The 20,899-nt window shown below is 44.1% G+C and overlaps 1 protein-coding gene across 1 annotated transcript; it reads left to right on the plus strand.

Moving 5' to 3' along the window:
• Positions 1–98: 98 nt before the first annotated feature.
• On the plus strand, positions 99–20,785 carry LOC120022509 (GON-4-like protein). The gene is made up of 28 exons (XM_038966455.1): positions 99–152; positions 826–1,109; positions 1,255–1,356; positions 1,593–1,798; positions 2,010–2,084; positions 2,188–2,238; positions 2,338–2,388; positions 2,752–2,847; positions 3,109–3,225; positions 3,401–3,598; positions 4,168–4,366; positions 6,158–6,259; positions 6,386–6,426; positions 6,533–6,651; positions 9,060–9,270; positions 11,545–11,631; positions 11,808–11,985; positions 12,175–12,325; positions 12,560–12,710; positions 14,513–14,629; positions 14,898–16,157; positions 16,278–16,362; positions 16,746–16,927; positions 18,083–18,280; positions 18,435–18,578; positions 18,777–19,105; positions 19,252–19,354; positions 19,638–20,785. The coding sequence occupies exons 2-28, from the start codon at positions 839–841 to the stop codon at positions 19,758–19,760; spliced, it is 4,947 nt and encodes a 1,648-aa protein (XP_038822383.1). The 5' UTR covers positions 99–152; positions 826–838; the 3' UTR covers positions 19,761–20,785.
• The last annotated feature ends 114 nt before the right edge of the window (positions 20,786–20,899 follow it).

Here is a 20,899-nt window from a genome sequence, read left to right on the forward strand (position 1 = left end):
GGACACAATGGGAGTTAATACGATTCCAATGGAGTTTCCCATCTCCTTAAAAGTATCTCTGACAGGAATGAACTGAGTGTTGCACCCGGAAACATAATGTTAGTTGTAGTTTTCTGCGTTTTCTGCTGATGGAGCTAGCGGTGTTGTGGCGGGTAAGATAATGTGTTGTTTTGAAAGCTCCTATTCATCAATTAATTTGAACATAGTAACGTTATTCGACTTTTGGGAAATTCGTTTGTTTAAATGTTGTTCTGTTGAGAAGAATTTCCAGGCTAGTATCAAAGGCAGTTTGTTAGCTACTTAGCTAGCTAGCTTAGGTTGCTAGCCGTCATACCACAACAACTGGCACTATGAGGATGCCATTGCCACTGATTGAATGCCATGGCCAGCACCACTCACTCAGTAAGAGCTAACATTTGTCAACTGAAGCTAACGTGCAAACGTGTTCATACATACCACCTCTAGCTAACGTTAGCTAACGTAAGTCCTTTACAGAAGGAGCTGGGCAGATAAGTATTTACATTTAGCTTTGAGTGTTAGCTAATACTAGTCGGAGTAACGTTAGCTAACACTAGTGGCCCTATGTGTACAAAACATAGTATATAGTGTGCGTCTCATTTAAACTAATCTGAGCTGACAACTGGACAGGTAAAATCGAATTATCTGTACTTACGAGCTAGGATATTCTATTCTGCCATATGGCTCCCCCACATCTTGTGAGACCAGTGCAGAGCAAAGGGTCCAGAGGACACAAGGATAGGGAGAGACTAGTGATACATGCACACCGTAAACTCTTTCCATGGTTGTTCTCAATCAATCTCACAGATGGTACTACACAATGAGTCTGGTCCGCAAACGCAAGTCCAGCTCTCTCAAAGGCGGCCCTGCCAAGTCTATTAGGACAGGGAAACTACAGTCTACTAGAACATCAGCATCCTACAATGCATCATCACCACTCACAACAGAGGCCAGTGCCATCGTTACCATTTCAACGGAGGAGAGAGGCCCGGAGATCCATGGGACATCGTTGCCATGGAGACGGTCTCCCAGGTTCAAGAGTCATGGCCTGATTGGCCAGATTCCCAGCTCAGACCTTCTTGTTGATGAGGGTAAGTAGAGGAAAGGGAGACAGGGGCAAAGGAGAGTAGTTCTCACTTCACACTTAGCTTTTAATGATACGTTTTATCTATGTTTTCTGCCTCCTACCTAAGCAATTGATGTATAGGTAAATATGTGAGGCTCTTGGCTTTGCAGGATCTCCAGGTCAGGTAGAGAATGAAGAGGAGGCAGGCCAATGCAGCCCTGCACAGTGCCCCCCTCAGACAGAAGAGGATTCAGACCTGGTCATCACTATGGGTGAGGAGAACCTATATCTATTAACTGCCCGCCCTTAGCAACTAATCCTGAAACAGTACTCACATCTTGTATACAACATGAACAAGGTAAGGAACGGTGCACAAAATGACCTTGGAGCAGGACCTTATCCACAATCGATCCTGAAGTTAGCTCAGCTAACCATTTTCCTTTTATAGTACGAGTAAAGCATACTGTAGGAGGGCAAGACTGATTGACTCTCTCTCCTTCTCTGTCAGATGACAGGCAGGGCGGGGGACACAAGGGCAGCAGGAAGAAAGGAGGGGTAAAGAGGAAGAAGAGAGCTGCGGACGGAGAGGTGGGGGGCGGAGAGCAGGAAGGGGCCAGTCCAGAGGTGGAGATTGACAGGGAGCTGGACCGTGAACTAGAGAACAAGTCCAGACAACACAACTTGACCACGGCCAACGTCCGCAACATCATTCATGTGAGTGCAGAAAGGGACCACTCACTACGACCCTACCACTAACTCACTCATAGCTGCAACCTTGCCAATGTTCCTTATGCAGCTAGTGTGGACTGTGGAAGTATTGATTTCCTACAAAAACAGTTTGCCTACAACCTCACATACTGACAGACAAATACAGACAGACTGATTGTAAGCCTGGTTTTAAACCTTTTTGACCTTTGACCCACAGGAAGTGATCACCAATGAGCATGTGGTGGCCATGATGAAAGCCGCAATCAATGAGACGGAGGCTGTGCCTGTCTTTGTGAGTGTCAACCATTGCATTTCCATGTCCAAATGAAGACTTCTTGATACGTTCAAGTCTCTGTGCGCACTTTCCTTTAACATCTTTCTCATCTACCTCTTAGGAACCCAAGATGACACGTTCCAAGTTCAAGGAAGTGGTAGAAAAAGGAGTGGTGAGTTCACTGCCTCTAGTGTGTGCGTTTTAGCATACATTTAGGTTTGCCATGTTATGCTATTGAGCCTCTTGTAATTCAATCTTTGTGTAATTTCAGGTCATTCCCACTTGGAACATCTCACCCATTAAAAAGGTCAATAAAAAGAAGGTGAGGGGATACCCAGTCAGTTGCACAACTGAATCCATTTAACCCAACACAATCAGAGAGGTGTGGGGGGCTGCCTTAACCGACATCCAGGTCATCGGCGCCTGGGGAGCAGTTGTTGTTGGTTAGCTGCCTTGCTCAAGGGCAGAACGGCAGATCTTTCCACCCAACCTTCTTGGGGATTCGAACCAGCGACCTTTCGGTTACTGGCCCAGCGCTCTTAACTGCTAGGCGACCTGCCGCCACCAATGGAAAAACAATCAATCGTCCTGCTAATGCTGTTAAAGTGTGGTATCAAACACTCAATACCTAACTTGAAAGTATGGCATCATACTAGAAAAGGCTGAAGTGCTTGTCCATTTTCAGGCCCAACAGTTTGTTGACATTCAACTAGCGGAGGAAGACTCCTCTGATGAAGAGTACTGCCCCGACGAAGAGGAAGAGGACGAGACAGCGGAAGATGTAAGAGTCATAGGATTTGGCTGTGTCTTGTGAGCTTGTGGCCTGAATTTAAAAAAAAGTATGCATTGTAAGGCATTCATCATGCTTACGGAGTCATTGTTGTAGTTAAATAAGCGAAACAAAGTGGTTCAGCTTTATCACCTTTTAGAATGTCATAGATGCGTTATGATTGTATATTTCAATACTTTAAATAGAACATGTGTTGTTTCTATATATCTCGATATATATTAAAATGACTATTGAACTTTGTGTGTGTTGTAGACATTTCAGGAGAGTGACATGGAGAGCACGGCCTCGTCTCCTAGAGGAATCAGAGGAGGCTTCCACAGGGGAATACACACACAGTGGGACGACGACAGGAGCGTCAGCCCCATGCAGGTGACACACTCTAAAATTAATTTAAAAATATTTTTATTTGTAACAACATTTTTCTTTTTCATGTAGAACTAATAAAATACATAATATTGCCTTTGTAAATAGCATAATATGCTCTTGTTATTCTATTCTTGTGTAATACATTTCAAGGTTTATCTAACTCCTCCTTTCCTCTTAGGTCCAACGCAGCAGGTCCAGACACCTGACGGTGGAGGTGGTCCCCATGGGCCCTCCCCCTCCCCCCCAACCTTCCTCCTCCCATGGCCCCCAGGGTTCTTCTACCACCAGGGCCCCTCCAGACTTCAGCTTCCTGGAGAAGCTCCATGCCGTGGAAGAGGAGCTGGCCATCGGTCCAGTCTGCCTGGACCCCTACCAGGTATCAGGGCAATTCCACGCCATGATAGGACACAAATATTTGCACTGTCTCAGATTGTTCTGGAAATTCTCACATAGAAACTTAATTGGGAGGAATGATATTTCACATGCTTTTTTACATTTGTATCACAATTTTTTGTTGGGAAAATCTTAACTTTAGGTTACTTTTTAGACCTATACTGTACATGCCTCCTGTAAAACCCTATGATTTGTGAACCGAACATGATACATACAAACTCTTGGTGTCATTATCCTCCTTATATTGTGCTCTAAAATGTAGAGTATGTCTAGATTCTGAAATAAAAAATGTCACATTCATTTATAATTATTAATATCTCAAATACCCTAATTGATTTAGTTTATTGTAAGACATATTGCTGAGGACAATATACTCTAGTACATCACATTTACAGAGTGGGCTCTCTGCTAATTCTGACGGTATGATTTGATCTGGTAACCTCCTGCTTTTGCTCTCCCAACCCCGTCCACCTCTCCATATTGTCTTTCCTATGTCTGTTCCTCCCTATTCCTCTCCCTCCACCACCCTCTGTCTCCCTCCCCCTCTCACAGCCACCCATGGCGGACGGTCTGATGGCGTGTCGTACTCGCTCCAAGAGGCCCCTCCGGGACGTCCCCATGGGCCAGCTGGAGGCAGAGCTCTGCGCCCCCGACATCACGCCTGACATGTACGGGTGTGGCTCCGCCCCCGAGGACCTCGAGTGGACCCACTGGCTTCAGGGCATCATGACCTCTGACATGTACAACGATGGTGAGGGGATGGAGCATGTGTGCGCTGCTCAATTCCAAATCCACTCCAAGCAACTACCCTCGGCAGCTAGTGTAGATAGGACATTCTCACGAAGCTGTCAAAAAACAAAACCAATTCTCAAGTGTCATTTTTCACAAAATGTCCTCTTGAATCACTGAGATTAGGATCTGTACTTATCTATTTCATAATTTATTATAGTATTTTTTATCATATGTGTTTTACCAACATTTTCACAAAATTCTCATTATCCTAAAAGTCCAAAAATAACAAATTAATATTCCTAAGAATTATTATAATATTTTTTTACATTGCTCCCCTAATGAGTTAAACATAACACTGAAAATAAAATGTAACATTTTCCAAATTTGAGCTATTCAGCCAGTTCTGTAATGAGAAGGACAAGTGGAGTAAAAGGGGTGTTTTGAAAATATAAACCTCATTCTGAAGACATATAAGTTAACTTGGGGGCGGCAGGTAGCCTAGTGGTTAGAGCATTGGGCCAGTAACCGAAAGGTTGCTGGATCGAATCCCCGAGCAGACAAGACACTGTTCCCCGGTAGGCTGTCATTGTAAATAAGAATTTGTTCTTGGCTGACTTGCCTAATTAAATAAAGGCTAAGTAAACTTTGGGAAACAATCACCCAGATGTGAAAGGACTGGATATAAGCAGTATGACTATTCTATCTATAATCAAATCCAACTTTATTTATACAGCACATTTCAGACATGGAATGCAACGCAATGTGCTTTACAGGAAAAAAACGAATTAAAATAAAAGCTGAAATATTTACCACAACAAAATCAAAAAATATTGAACAAAAATTTAAATGCAACATGATTTTACTTAGTTACAGTTCATAGAAGGAAATCAGTCAATTGAAATAAATAAATTAGGCCCTAATCTATGAATTTCACATGACTGGGTAGGGGTGCAACCATGGGTGGAGCCAGGTCCAGCCAATCAGAATTAGTTTTTTCCCCACAAAAGGGCTTTATTATAGACATACTCCTCAGCACCCCGCCTCAGACGATCCCGCAGGTGAAGAAGCCGGATGTTGTCCTGGTCTGGCATGGTTACACGTGGCCTGCGGTTGTGAGGCCGGTTGGATGTACTGCCAAATTCTGTAAAATGACGTTGAAGCCGGCTTATGGTAGAGAAATGAACATTCAAATTTCTGGCAACAGCTCTGGTTGACACACCCGCAGTCTGCATGCCAATTGCAGCCTCCCTCAAAACTTGTGTTGTGTGACAAAACTGCCCATTTTCGTGGCCTTTTATTGTCCCCAGCACTTTGGCAAAGGAAAAATTGTGACTAACAGGAATGTAAACACATTTGTGCACAACATTTGAGAGAAACAAACTTTTTGTGTGTATGGAACATTTCTGGGATGTTTTTATTTCAGCTCATGAAACGTGGGAACAACACTTTACATGTTGCATTTTATATTTTTGTTCAGTAGTTGAATAGCCCTGTCATAGCTCAGTATAAATCGGATGGGTAACAGTCCTAAGGGGCCTGATTGGTGACATACTTTTGCCCCTGCTAACACTCCTGACGCCAATAATTAACTAACCATGGTCTTTCGTTTAGAATGCAATTAGTTTAATCAGTTGTGTTAGCTATAGGGCTGAGGCAAAATTGACACCAATCAGACGAACGAGGACTGGAGTTGCCCATCTCTGATCTATATAATAGATAGTGCTACTACTCTCTGACTTACTCACTCTTGCACACAAACTCATTCACTCTGTTCCTCTTTCTCAAATGCCCTTTCTCTTCCTCTTTTCAGAGGAAGGTGACGATGATGACGACCCTGAGTATAACTTCCTGGCGGAGATCGACGAACCTGACGTGGAGGATTACCGTAACGACCGAGCCGTCCGCATCCCCAGTGAGTTACCATGGGGACCCTAGGGACGGGGCTGCCTAGCAGCCAAGAGATGGAGTCAACTCATCTAGGCTGTGACTGTGTCAGGCGCCGACCCTCATCTCCCTTTCTTCGTAATTCTTTTTTCAGAAAAGGAAGTGAACCAGTTGATGGAGGAGTTGTTTGAGACCGTAAGAGATTCTGTGTTATGTTGTTTCGTTAGTCTCTTTCTTTACCCCTGTGTTTATGTTGTGTGGTTGTCTATGTGTGGTGTATTTATCTCTCTGTGTGCTCCAGTTCCAGGATGAGCTCACTGCTCAGGAGCAAGATGAGGAAGGACACGAGGAAGAGGAGGAGAGGGAGGAAGAGGCACCTGCCCCGGGGAAGCCCACCTTCAGTACCCCGCCAGATATCCCGTTAGTATACCCGCACACTTATGCACGTCATATACACACTGTTCTGCTGCTGTTTTGTTACGGTGTCATCTTCACAAGTACACTCTGCTGCAGGAGGTTTTGGGCTCAATTGAATTCCATTTCTCAAATCAAATTTTTAACTGTGTAGACAAACAGTAAAAATGCTTACTTACGGGTCATTTTCTAACAATGCAGAGTTAGATGCAACAAAAATAAAACAAATAGTGACACGAGGAATAAATACACAGTGAATAACGAATTCATAGTCAGTTCAAAATGTAATTCTGAAATATTAATGTCAACCTCATCTCTACATTCAACTCACCCACCAACCTTTATACCTTCAACTCACCCACCAACCTTTATACCTTCAACTCACCCACCAACCTTTATACCTTCAACTCACCCACCAACCTTTATACCTTCAACTCACCCACCAACCTTTATACCTTCAACTCACCCACCAACCTTTATACCTTCAACTCACCCACCAACCTTTATACCTTCAACTCACCCACCAACCTTTATACCTTCAACTCACCCACCAACCTTTATACCTTCAACTCACCCACCAACCTTTATACCTTCAACTCACCCACCAACCTTTATACCTTCAACTCACCCACCAACCTTTATACCTTCAACTCACCCACCAACCTTTATACCTTCAACTCACCCACCAACCTTTATACCTTCAACTCACCCACCAACCTTTATACCTTCAACTCACCCTCCAACCTTTATACCTTCAACTCACCCTCCAACCTTTATACCTTCAACTCACCCTCCAACCTTTATACCTTCAACTCACCCACCAACCTTTATACCTTCAACTCACCCACCAACCTTTATACCTTCAACTCACCCACCAACCTTTATACCTTCAACTCACCCACCAACCTTTATACCTTCAACTCACCCACCAACCTTTATACCTTCAACTCACCCACCAACCTTTATACCTTCAACTCACCCACCAACCTTTATACCTTCAACTCACCCACCAACCTTTATACCTTCAACTCACCCACCAACCTTTATACCTTCAACTCACCCACCAACCTCTAAACATTCAACTCACCCACCAACCTCTAAACATTCAACTCACCCACCAACCTCTAAACATTCAACTCACCCACCAACCTCTAAACATTCAACTCACCCACCAACCTTTATACCTTCAACTCACCCACCAACCTCTAAACATTCAACTCACCCACCAACCTTTATACCTTCAACTCACCCACCAACCTTTATACCTTCAACTCACCCACCAACCTCTAAACATTCAACTCACCCACCAACCTCTATACCTTCAACTCACCCACCAACCTCTATACCTTCAACTCACCCACCAACCTTTATACCTTCAACTCACCCACCAACCTTTATACCTTCAACTCACCCACCAACCTCTAAACATTCAACTCACCCACCAACCTCTAAACATTCAACTCACCCACCAACCTCTAAACATTCAACTCACCCACCAACCTCTATACCTTCAACTCACCCACCAACCTTTATACCTTCAACTCACCCACCAACCTTTATACCTTCAACTCACCCACCAACCTTTATACCTTCAACTCACCCACCAACCTCTATACCTTCAACTCACCCACCAACCTCTATACCTTCAACTCACCCACCAACCTCTAAACATTCAACTCACCCACCAACCTCTAAACATTCAACTCACCCACCAACCTTTATACCTTCAACTCACCCACCAACCTCTAAACATTCAACTCACCCACCAACCTTTATACCTTCAACTCACCCACCAACCTTTATACCTTCAACTCACCCACCAACCTCTAAACATTCAACTCACCCACCAACCTCTATACCTTCAACTCACCCACCAACCTCTATACCTTCAACTCACCCACCAACCTTTATACCTTCAACTCACCCACCAACCTTTATACCTTCAACTCACCCACCAACCTCTAAACATTCAACTCACCCACCAACCTCTAAACATTCAACTCACCCACCAACCTCTAAACATTCAACTCACCCACCAACCTCTATACCTTCAACTCACCCACCAACCTTTATACCTTCAACTCACCCACCAACCTTTATACCTTCAACTCACCCACCAACCTCTATACCTTCAACTCACCCACCAACCTCTATACCTTCAACTCACCCACCAACCTCTATACCTTCAACTCACCCACCAACCTCTAAACATTCAACTCACCCACCAACCTCTAAACATTCAACTCACCCACCAACCTTTATACCTTCAACTCACCCACCAACCTTTATACCTTCAACTCACCCACCCAGTGACATTTTTTCCAATCACAACCTTCATACCTCTGAGTGACAACTTTCAACCTCCTCTGATTTGACCGCTGTATAGCTGACCCAGTTTGACCTTTGATCTCTAGGTTGGGGGACCCCATGGCGGAGGTGACAGCAGGGCGCTACCGTACGGTGAAGGAGCAGCTGGCCGCCATCCGGCATCACCGGGCCCTGCTGGAGAGCCAGGGCCTGTTGGCCCCCAGGGCCCTCGTCACCAAGCCCCGTGAGCCCCCACCTCCATTCACCCCCACCCTCTCCCACTGCCAAAGACTCCAGCTGCAGCAGCAAGTCCAGCAGGTCTGTGGTCCTTGTCTTTGTGTTGGGGTTAATTCCACAAATTCAATTATAATTAAATTCCTTGTCCCTGTAAATTAATTTAATTCAATTCAAATTCCAGGTCAGTCTTTGAATTCAGAGATGATTCAATTCCTCTCAATTCCAATGTTAGGTAAATTCCAAGAATTCTATTCCCAATTAAATATTATCCCAAACAATTCCACAAATACAAATTAAATTCCCTCAGGCTTTCGGGCTGATCATGTCACTGTTTAGACAGCCTAGCTATACTTGGAAATATAGGAATACATGTTGAAATAATTAAAAACAAACACTGCAGTCAATTGTTTTATACTAAGTGCATTAATTCCATAATCTGGGACATTTACGAATATTTAATTTAAATTCTAAATTCCAATTGAATTCAATGCAAATTCTCCACTTCATGAGTGAATTGAATTACAATTTCAAATTAAATTGGAGTTGACTTGAATCCTGCGTTGTTACAGTTGAAATCGGAAGTTTACATACACTTAGGTTGGAGTCATTAAAACTCGTTTTTCAACCACTCCACAAATATCTTGTTAACAAACTATAGTTTTGGGAAGTCGGTTAGGACATCTACTTTGTGCATGACACGTGTACGTTTTCCAAATTTTTTTTACAGACAGATTATTTCACTTATAATTCACTATCACAATTCCAGTGGATCAGAAGTTTACATACACTAAGTTGACTGTGCCTTTAAACATCTTGGAAAATTATGTCTTGGCTTTAGAAGCTTCTGATAGGCTAATTGACATAATTTGAGTCAATTGGAGGCGTACCTGTGGATGTATTTCAAGGCCTACCTTCAAACTCAGTGCCTATTTGCTTGACAACATGGGAAAATCAAAATAAATCAGCCAATACCTCAAACAATTTGTAGACTTCCACAAGTCTGGTTCATCCTTGGAAGCAATTTCCAAACGCCTGAAGGTACCACGTTCATCTGTACAAGCAATAGTATGCAAGTATAAACTCCATGGAACCACGCAGCCGTCATACCGCTCAGGAAAGAGACGCATTCTGTCTCCTAGAGATGAATGTACTTTGCTGCGAAAAGTGCAAATCAATCCCAGAACAACAGCAAAGGACCTTGTGAAGATGCTGGAGGAAACGGGTACAAAAGTATCTATATCCACAGTAAAATGAGTCCTATATCGACATAACCTGAAAGGCCGCACAACAAGGAAGAAGCCACTGCTCCAAAACTGCCATAAAAAAGCCAGACTATGGTTTGCAACTGCACATGGGGACAAAGATCATACTTTTTGGAGAAATGTCCTCAGGTCTGATGAAACAAAAATAGAAGTGTTTGGCCATAATGACCATCGTTATTTTTGGAGGAAAAAGGGGGAGGCTTGCAAGCTGAAGAACACCATCCCAACCGTGAAGCACGGGGGTGGCAGCATCATATTGTGGGGGTGCTTTGCTGCAGGAGGGACTGGTTTACTTCACAAAATAGATGGCTTCATGAGGAAGGAAAATTGAGGATATATTGAAGCAACATCTCAAGACATCAGTCAGGAAGTTAAAGCTTGGTTGAAAATGGGTCTTCCAAATGGAAAATGACCCCAAGCATACTTCCAAAGTTGTGGTAAAATGGCTTAAGGACAACAAAGTCAATGAATTGGAGTGGCCATCACAACGCCTTGATCTCAATCCTATAGAAGATTTGTGTGCAGAACTGAAAAGGCGTGTGCGAGCAAGAGGCCTACAAACCTGACTCAGTTACACCAGCTCTGTCAGGAGGAATGTGCCAAAATTCACCCAATTTATTGTGGGAAGCTTGTGGAAGGCTACCCAAAACGTTTGACTCAAGTAAAACAATTTAAAGGCAATGCTGCCAAATACTAATTGGGTGTATGTAAACTTCTGACCCACTGGGAATGTGATGAAAGAAATAAAAGCTGAAATAAATCATTCTCTCTACTATTATTCTGACATTTCACATTCTTAAAAAAAAGTGGTGATCCTAACTGACCTAAGACAGGGAATTTTGACTAGGATTAAATGTCAGAAATTGTGAAAAACTGAGTTTAAATGTGTTTGGCTAAGTTGTATGTAAACTTCTGACTCCAACTGTGTATTTGCTAATGATCTTTTATTTCATTGAGATAAACCTGTTAAAACAACAACAAAAATATCTAAATCAACCTAGGTAGTAAAATCCTGGTCAATCCTGGATTCACAATGAAGATAACCTTTGTTTGTTTCTTGATCAGTAATGACTGTATTTTCCTCTGTCTGCAGCACGTCCAGCTCCTAACCCAGGTCCAAATGTTGACCAGCCCGGTGGCTGCACTGCAGAGCGAAGCTGCCACCACCAAGCAGTTCCTGGTGAGAGAAGCATACTGACAAACACACTTTCACTGGTGCCTTCAGCTGCACCAATTTATAAACATACTCTCATTCTCTCTCTGATAATCCCACCATATCTCCCTCCCTTTCATCTCTCTCTCAAAATATATATATATATATATAGTTAATGTACTCCTTCCCTACCTCTTCCTCAGATGGAGTTACAGATGTTTGCCCAGCGTGGGGAGTTGACCCGGGGCCCAGTGGAGCCAGGCTTCACCAGTGTGTTCAAAGCCTGTAACCTACAGGTGGCACTGTCACTGCTAGAGGAGCTCTCACTGTCCCCAATCCCTTACAAAGAAGCCCCTAACGAGCCACGAACACGCAGGAGAGGTAAGTGTGCGCGAGAGCTATGACGATAGTCAAATTGATGAGGTAAAGGCGACTTCTGTCAAACACATACTCCGTTTCATTACAACATACCCGTCTCAATTGAAAATATTTGGACTCACTTAGGTTGTTGGGCCTAATTCATGTTTGTTTAATCTTTCTCACACTAACTGGTTCGTTGTGTGTTACCAGTCCGGAAGCATCCGTCGATGCCCCCCCAGCTGGCATGGCTTTTTGCCACGCGGCCGGTGTTCCTGTACCCCGAGCTACTGCCCCACGTCAGCCTGGACCCAGCCCTGCATTCTGCTCGCTCTGTCAGCATGTTCACCGCAGGAGAGGACTGGTAAGAATAACCTATTAAATATAATGTCTAAATGTTATACCCTCCTAGAATGCCCATATTACACTGTATATGCTCTGTTAAATGCACACCGTCCTAAACCAATTTGTTTCCGTAGTACGTAAACTTGGAATCTAAATGAATTAGATTTCTGTATGCTTTTTTGTATTAACTCACTGAGAAATAAACTAAATCCGTAGGCTGAGTCTTTTGCTCTTCGCCATTTTGTTTTTCCAGCCTGATCGTCCTGGGCCTGAGGAACCTGGGGGAGACCCTGCAGCCCAAGGAGCTGCTGTGTCACTACCTGCTCCGCGCCAAGAAGGTCTCTCAGCTCCGTGACCACATTTTGGAGAAGTGTAAACCCACCCATGCCAACAACGTCATCAAGGTAGAACCTGGATCTACAAATTCTATACAGTATTACTAAAGTAAGTGTTAGTGGGACAATTTATCGTTTGGGATAGTGCACACACATTTTTCTAAATGACTTGTTTCTAGTTAGTTAGCTAGTTTCTTTACTTGGACCTGTTCTATACAGTGGCAAGAAAAAGTATGTGAATCCTTTGGAATTACTTGGATTTCTGCATAAATTGGTCATAAAATCTGATCTTCAGCTAGGTCACAACAATAGACACACAGTCTGCTTAAACTAATAACACATGAACAATTATACTTTTTCATGTCTTTGTTGAACACACCATGTAAAAATTCACAGTGCAGGGTGGAAAAAGTATGTGAACCCTTGGATTTAATAGTTAAATAAAAATAACTGGTTTACCCTCCTTTGACAGCATTAACCTGAACCAAATTTTTTTGTAGTTGCGGATCAGACCTGCACAACGGTCAGGGGGAATTTTGGACCATTCCTCTTTACAAAACTGTTTCAGTTCAGCAATATTCTTTGGATCTCTGGTGTGAACTGCTCTCTTGAGGTCATGCCACAGATTCTCAATCGGTTTGAGGTTGGACTCTGACTGGGCCACTCCAGAAGGCGTATTTTCTTCTGTTGAAGCCATTCTGTTGTTGATTTACTTCTGTGTTTTGCGTCGTTGTCCTGTTGCATCACCCAACTTCTGTTGAGCTTCAATTGGCGGACAGATAGCCTTACATTCTCCTGCAAAATGTCTTGATAAACTTGGGAATTCATTTTTCCGTCGATGATGGCAAGCTATCCAGGCCCTGAGGCAGCAAAGCAGCCCCAAACCATGATTCTTCCTCCACCATATTTTACAGTTGAGATGAGGTTTTGATGTTGGTGTGCTGTGCCTTTTTTTCTCCACACATAGTGTTGTGTGTTCCTTCCAAACAACTCAACTGTAGTTTCATCTGTCCACAGAATATTTTGCCAATAGCGCTGTGGAACATCCAGGTGCTTTTTTGTGAACTTCAGACGTGCAAGCATGTCTTTTTTGGACAGCAGTGGCTTCTTCTGGGGTGTCCTCCAATGAACACCATTCTTGTTTAGGGTTTTACGTGTAGACTCGTCAACAGAGATGTTAGCATGTTCCAGAGATTTCTGTAAATCTTTAGCTAACACTCTAGGATTCTTCTTAACCTAATTGAGCATTCTGCGCTGTGCTCTTGCAGTCATCTTCGTCTTACTGTGGACTGATGAACATTAAGGCTTTTAGAGATACTTTTGTAACCCTTTCCAGCTTTATGCAAGTCAACAATTCTTAATCTTAGTCTTCTGCGATCTCTTTTGTTCGAGGCATGGTTCACATCAGGCAATGCTACTTGTGAATAGCAAACTCAAATGTTTAGTGTTTTTATAGGGCAGGGCAGCTCTAACCAACATCTCCAGTCTCGTCTCATTGATTGGACTCCAGGTTAGCTGACTCCTGACTCCAATTAGCTTTTGAAGAAGTCATTAGCCTAGGGGTTCACATACTTTTCCCAACCTACACTGTGAATGTTTAAATGATGTATTCAATATAAACAAGAAAAATACAATAATTTGTGTGTTGGTAGTTTAAGCACACTGTGTTTGTCTATTGTTGTGACGTGGATGAAGATCAGATCAAATTTGATGACCAATTTATGCAGAAATCCAGGTAATTCCAAAGGGTTCACATACTTTCTCTTGCCACTGTATCCACTAACATGAACTAATACTCAAATGTTAGCTTTGACCATAAACAATAAGAACGAATGGGCCTCAAAAAGTGCCTCTCCCTATGTCTTTTTCAGGCCTACCGACTCCAGAAGGTGGTCCAGCCCATGCCAGTAGCCTGTGAACGAGTGAACCCGGGTGACCTGCGCCCCTCAGTGGAGAGAGAGGAGAGAGCCATGCCCGGATGGCTGGGGGTACCAACCAACACTTAGAATACTACTGCCTGATCCCAATCACAAATCAACACCTAGGATAGTTAGAAACTATATTGTTGGCTATCTAGCATTCCAATTTTCTTAGGGGAGCTTCCACCGTATTGCAAACACTTATTGTCTGCAAACAATAAAGGTTATTTCGGACTGAAAGTTTGTTTGTATCAGTTAAGATAAAAGTCAACTTTGTTTGGATATTTGGATAACTAAATAGTTAATATTGATGTAAATACATGTTCTATTCCTACAGAGAAGTTTGCCTTATATCTACGAGGCAATCGAAGATCTCAACAGCTCGCCAGATACAGAAACTATGTCGGCCTGTCAATCAAAGAAAGCCCCACTCAACACGCTTCTCTTCAGTTCCTCCAGAACCTTGGACTACAGCTTCCCACCCGCGACTCGCTACCCGCCCCAACTCCCCGACAGCCTTTCATTCCAGCGCTGCGGCTTCAGGCGCTGTCACCCTCCACCAGACTGTGACCTTTTGCTGTCCCTTGCTGTATCGCACAGCGCCACCCACAGTCTGAAAAGTGTAACTACACCCTCAGAAAATAATTTGCAGACGGGTGCTGTGATTCAGCAGTGCATGGCCCACCATGAACTGCAACCCATCCACCCTGCAACATCCAAACTTCCTTCTCTTCAGCATCCCACCAAGCCTCATCTGAAACATCCCCTCAGGCCTCAACCCAAACCTTCCCAGAAGCCCCTGCAAGTCATTCTCAATTTGCCTGCCCCAGTGGCTGCAGCTGTCCTTTGTCCCGCTCATTCCGCCAGGGTATTGGCCTCCCTATTGTCCCATTCCGCGCCATTGGCCGAAGACCTGGTTGCTGGGAAGTTCAGCACGTTCGCTAACCTCCGCAGGCTGCCCAGGCTGCTGCCAGCTCCTCCACCCAACAACAAGAACCCTCCACAAACAAACCTGAATACCGTGACCCCTATCAGTGGAGCAAACCTCCTTTGGTTTTCCCATATGAATAGTAGAACAGCCTCCACTAGTACCGAATCTCAAACCTCTGTCTCTACTACGATTCCTATTGAACAATTCAAGGACAAATCCTCCAGGACCAGCCGGCGGGTGACGAAAGAACCCAAAAGCAGCCTGAAGAGTGAGGGGCAGCCCCAGCCTTCAGCCTCCCCGGAACCCCCTGCCCTGGACCAGGCTCTGACCCCTGACGACTATGTCACAGTTGTAATGGAGGAAGATGGTGGAGATGAAGAGAAAGAGGACTGTGGCAGGGAAGAGGAGGATGGGGATGATTTTGGAATGACCCTCCTGGCCCTGTCTGAGTCCTCTGCCAGTCCCCCGGGGAGCGTTGACTGCATTGACTCCATGGAGGGGTCAGAGGAGGTGCAGGAGACAACGCTGACCCTATCACCCAGGCCGTCGGGCATGGGGGACGGAGGGAGAGAGGGTGACGAGGGGAGGGGAGACAGACATCAGGAGGTAGAGGAAGCGGTGTCACCAGCCTCCGAGGTGTCCACATTGTCTGTGCCAGAGCTGCAAGTGAGTGAGATCATGCGACACGTTGATATTACAACATATGAATAAATTGTAGTTACAAAGTTCTTTACACGTATATCACACGCCTCATAGTTTTGGTTTGTGTGTTATCTTTCCTTGTAGGAGACGATGGAGAAACTGTCATGGCTGGCGTCAGGGGGGAGGTCAGAGGACTCGGAAGAAGGCGAACGATCAGGCACACCCTCAGGTTAGCGTCCTGCCAATCTTTAAAAACCACAACATGTAGGGGGACACGCACAGTTTTTCCACTAGGATTATTTTCAGCAGCGGTTGCAAAGTTAGCGGGGGGGGGGGGTTCCTGCGCGGGGCAGCGCATGCAGTCTTCCTGGGGCATATCTATATGTCTCCATTATAAATAAAACTTTATTTTTTGCAGTATAGGCCACAATTTGCAGTAGCAGTCGTTACTAAATGTGTATAGGGGAGAACACTTCACATAGAATGGAATAGGTTTATGAAATATATCAATGCTATCAGATTTCTACAAAGTCCTAGGGGTCTGTTTGGAATTAGTCCTCTTGCTCTTCTCCCATCTAACCACACCTGCTGGATTTGATTTGTCCTTCCCAGGCTGCTGTAGTAGCACCCCCAACCCTCCCAGCTCAAAGCACGAGCAGCATCACACTGGAGAAGTTGGCAGCGAGGGCATGTCCAAAATCCCACCAATCCTCTACGACGATGACGACGTACTTGACAGAGACCCCCTGAGGGAGAAGAAGAAAATAGCCTTCGCTCAGAATTATCTCAACAGGGTAAATAATAATTCATTTTATCTATTAAGCTAATTTCTTGCACCCAAAGTGCTTAAAAGGCTTTGGGCTACATTTTCTGTCTGATTAACACCCCTAGCATTGAGCAAAGTTGGCCAAAATAATCATTTGAAATAGACTGAGGTGGCATTCAATCCGATACTACATCGGAATAAGGCAGCTTGCAATTGCATGCAGTGTATCACATGTTGTTGTGCTATTTACAGTTATAGCCACCCTCTCATCAACATCATTTAGATTTCTGCCTAAATAGACATACCCAAACGTGATTATTTTTTCATGAGATGGCCATTATGAACTGTTGTTGCGTAGTTTTAGAAAGGTCTGGAATTCACCTTTCTGGTAAAAATAGTTATAAATTGCTGAGGTGTACTCACTTTGAGGACGCAAGTTGAAGCGCATAGTACAAATATCAGATTTTTCATAATGATTTCTAAATATAGAAACAATCCAATTTTAAACGACTTACTATAACATATCACCTTAGAACAGTGAAATGGATATGATGATACTTAGTGACAGTACAATATTGGCACAAGTTCATATAACTGACGAGAGACCTTTCTCCTAAACGTCCACTGAGCGGCGCAGAGACGCCATTCAAATGTGTGCAGATTTGTTACAACTGCAGCTTTAAGCAGGAATTGATTTCGGCCATCTGTGACCAAGAGAAAGTGGTCTTGTTTAAATTCTATGAAATGTAGTCTTTTCCTGTTGAGAGCTGTCAATCTGACTGAGAATATCACAGTGAGATGAAACCTCAACTTTTGTATTCGCTAGACTGTCCCCTTTCATATACCGTCTCCCAGGTTGGGCTCAGTCACTCAGAGGAAGAGCAAATCGATTATTTGTCTGGATAGGCCAGAAAATCACTCCTTATGCAAATGTGGGGTCTAAAACCTGACACTTCAAGTCAGCGCCGCTGAGAGAGTGGTAGCACAGAGCAGACAGATGGGGGTTTCTGGCACTAGAAGGAACAGGACCGTATGACATTCACAGAGAGCTTTGTACACCAGAATGTCAGTCGGAACCAGTCCAGAACCGCCCAAAATCCCCTATTTAGGGGACGTAACAGCTAAGAGCTTAAGAAATCCTTAATCCTACTGCAAAAATAACTCTCTTGCTCTTTATGACCAGGTGTGCCATGCCCTGCAGGAGGTGCCGGGGCGTGTGGAGGAGTTTCTGGAGATACTCTATGAGTTTGAGCAGGACGGAGATGAGCACACCTCTGTAGAACTCTTCACCAGGCTAAAGCCTGTTCTGAATGAGTGGCCGGAGCTGCTCCGAGACTTTGCTGCCTTCCTCTATCTCGAACAAGCCCAGGAGTGTGGACTGGTATGTGCTGGCTTGGCTTTCTATTCACTTTGTAAATACTCACTTTGAAACTTGTCCTGTGTGTGTGATTTCATCAAAACTAAAGTCCACTGGTCTGTTATTTGTGTGTGACAGACTGTGTTCAGTGTTAATATTCCTTCTCCACCTGCCGTAGCTCGCAGAACAGCAGGCATTTGAGCGGAGCCGGCGCTTCCTGCGACAACTGGAGCTGAGCTTTGGGGAAACCTCCTCGCACTACTGCAAGATAGTGAGCGTCCTTCAAGGAGGCCCTACTCTCAGCCCTGCTGGCATCAAGGAGGTGTGCTGGGGGGTGCTACATTGATTTCACATGAGCAGAATGTTCTACTTTTTATCTTGGAAAATGGCAATATAACATAATATCAAAGCTAGCGAAGCAGATGGGAGTGAAATATCATAGTGGAGGAGGGTCCATTTATTCATCAGATTCGAAAGGTAGTTTATTAGAACATTAGATGTCTCTTTCTCTATATTTCAGATGAAAGCTCAGATGGCCACCCTTCTCCAAGGTCACACCCACCTGCAGGGGGAATTCTGTTTTTTTTTCAACGAGCTCCACACACGGCCCTCGCTACAGTGTCAGACTGAGAACAGAGGCTGTGGTGATGTGACCAACACAAACTGCACTTCCCAGAGGTCATCAGCAGCAAATGCCAAGAGATGCCAAGGTCCTAAAACCCCAAAAGCCAAACGAGTAAGGGAGGATGAAGCGGACGAGGAGAAAGAAGGGGATCGCTCAAACCGCCCAGTCTGTGCCAAAAACATCTTGCTTACACCCAGTGGAGAGAAAGTCATCCTCTGGACCAGGTTGGAGCCATTGTCCTCCTGTTGTATGCTCGTTTAAGGAGTGGGGTGCAGAGTGTATTCTACCATTCTGGTGTATTGTCAAATAGATGCTTCGCATTAAAAATAATTGTATTCAATCTTGTTTCATTATTGTTATTATTTACCAGGGAGGCGGACCGTGCCATCTTGACCGCCTGCCAACAGACGGGAGCTAATAAAAGCACCTTTCAGGCCGTCTCCACCCAACTTGACAACAAGACAGCCAATGAGGTGAGAGAGAACCACACCCACTTCCATTTCTACCCCTTACCACGTCCCATAGCCCCACTATGGGGCTGAAAGAACAGGATAGGAATGTGAAGGAAACTGCTAGTTTGGGTAGAACCATAACCATGTTACTTCCTATTTAGATCTGTGAAGGGCAAGCAGCTAGACCAATGGGTACTAAAATGGAATTGGGTCTGTGTGTGATTTTAAGATGTTTCCTTTGAGGAGGTGGCCATTTTACCCATTTATCCCTTTACTGTAACTTCCCTAAACATGTCTCCTCTAGGTTTGTGCCCGTTTCCAGGACCTCATGCGCCTGTTCCGTTTCTCCACCCAACGGGTCTGCTCCGATGAGGATGCTAGTGACACAGAGCAGCCAACCAGCAGCAGAGAGCCAGAACTGCACTGAACCGGACCCAACACCAGGGCAGTGATCAGCGGGGCACAACGTGGAATGTTCAAATGGACATATACTGAGCGTGGCCCAGAGGAAGAGTACTGTTATAACAGTCAGCTGGACTGACCTGGGAGCAGTCCAAGCTACAGAAAAGGAGGAGCACTTGATTTAGCAATCTCTGAATACTTGGCTGGGACTGTATAAGAATCTCTGACTCAACACTATAGGGGACTGCAAAGATATGTCTCCCTTTTGATGGCACTATATGGGTCCACTAATGAGAAGATTTTTTACTATTATGTGCTGGTGTGCATGAGTGCCATGTGCAGGCCACATGAGGTTCCTGGTGCTATGAACCATCTAGGTGGGAGGAGGTGCAGCAAATGTGAAGTACAATTGTCTTGATTGTATAAAAGAGACGGATTGCAGAATGTGTAAAATTGGTCATGGCTCCACATAATATTTAGTGTGCTGTTGAGGGGATTTCAATGAAAACGGACACATATACAGTAGCACAATCATGTTGAAATGATCAGCTGAAATGTAAATATTTTGTTAAAGGGGAAAACGGGTAATTGATTTCCAACAATCAGGTCAGGCCCCATGCATAAGCGACATAGTCAGTCGCCTTGGGATCTCAACTTACTGTTACTTACAACTTACTGTTGAGGTAGAATACACAAGGTACAATTTCTATATTTGGTTGTGCATCAGCAGTTTTTCTCATATCAGTTACTGACAGTCACTAAATTAGCTGTCAGCTAACCATTTTTAGATTGGTAAATTAGTTTTGCCAGCCCCCCCCAACCCATTCTTGCCAAGGGTCCCCAAATGGCTAGGGCAGCCCTGTTTCCAATTGTACAGTTTGCCAATTGTACAGTTTGTGTTTTGTAATGAATCTACTGGTCTTACATGATGAGTGTGGGGGCAGTTGTGTAATTTGAATAAAATGTACACATTTGTTTTACAGAATAAAACAGTGGTGCTTTCCAGTTTATTGTTGTGTTGAAATAAAAAATGAATGGGATTCTTACTTATACTATTTGATGTCTGTAAATTGATGGTGTATATTTCGGACAGGTGCTCTGTACTTGTACTGTATGAAGCCTGTCATTTGGTCATGTGTGATGATATGGACCTTGGTTGCACTA

The sequence above is a fragment of the Salvelinus namaycush genome, chromosome 27, assembly GCF_016432855.1.
Source record: "Salvelinus namaycush isolate Seneca chromosome 27, SaNama_1.0, whole genome shotgun sequence".
In the NCBI taxonomy this organism is placed as follows: Eukaryota; Metazoa; Chordata; class Actinopteri; order Salmoniformes; family Salmonidae; genus Salvelinus; species Salvelinus namaycush.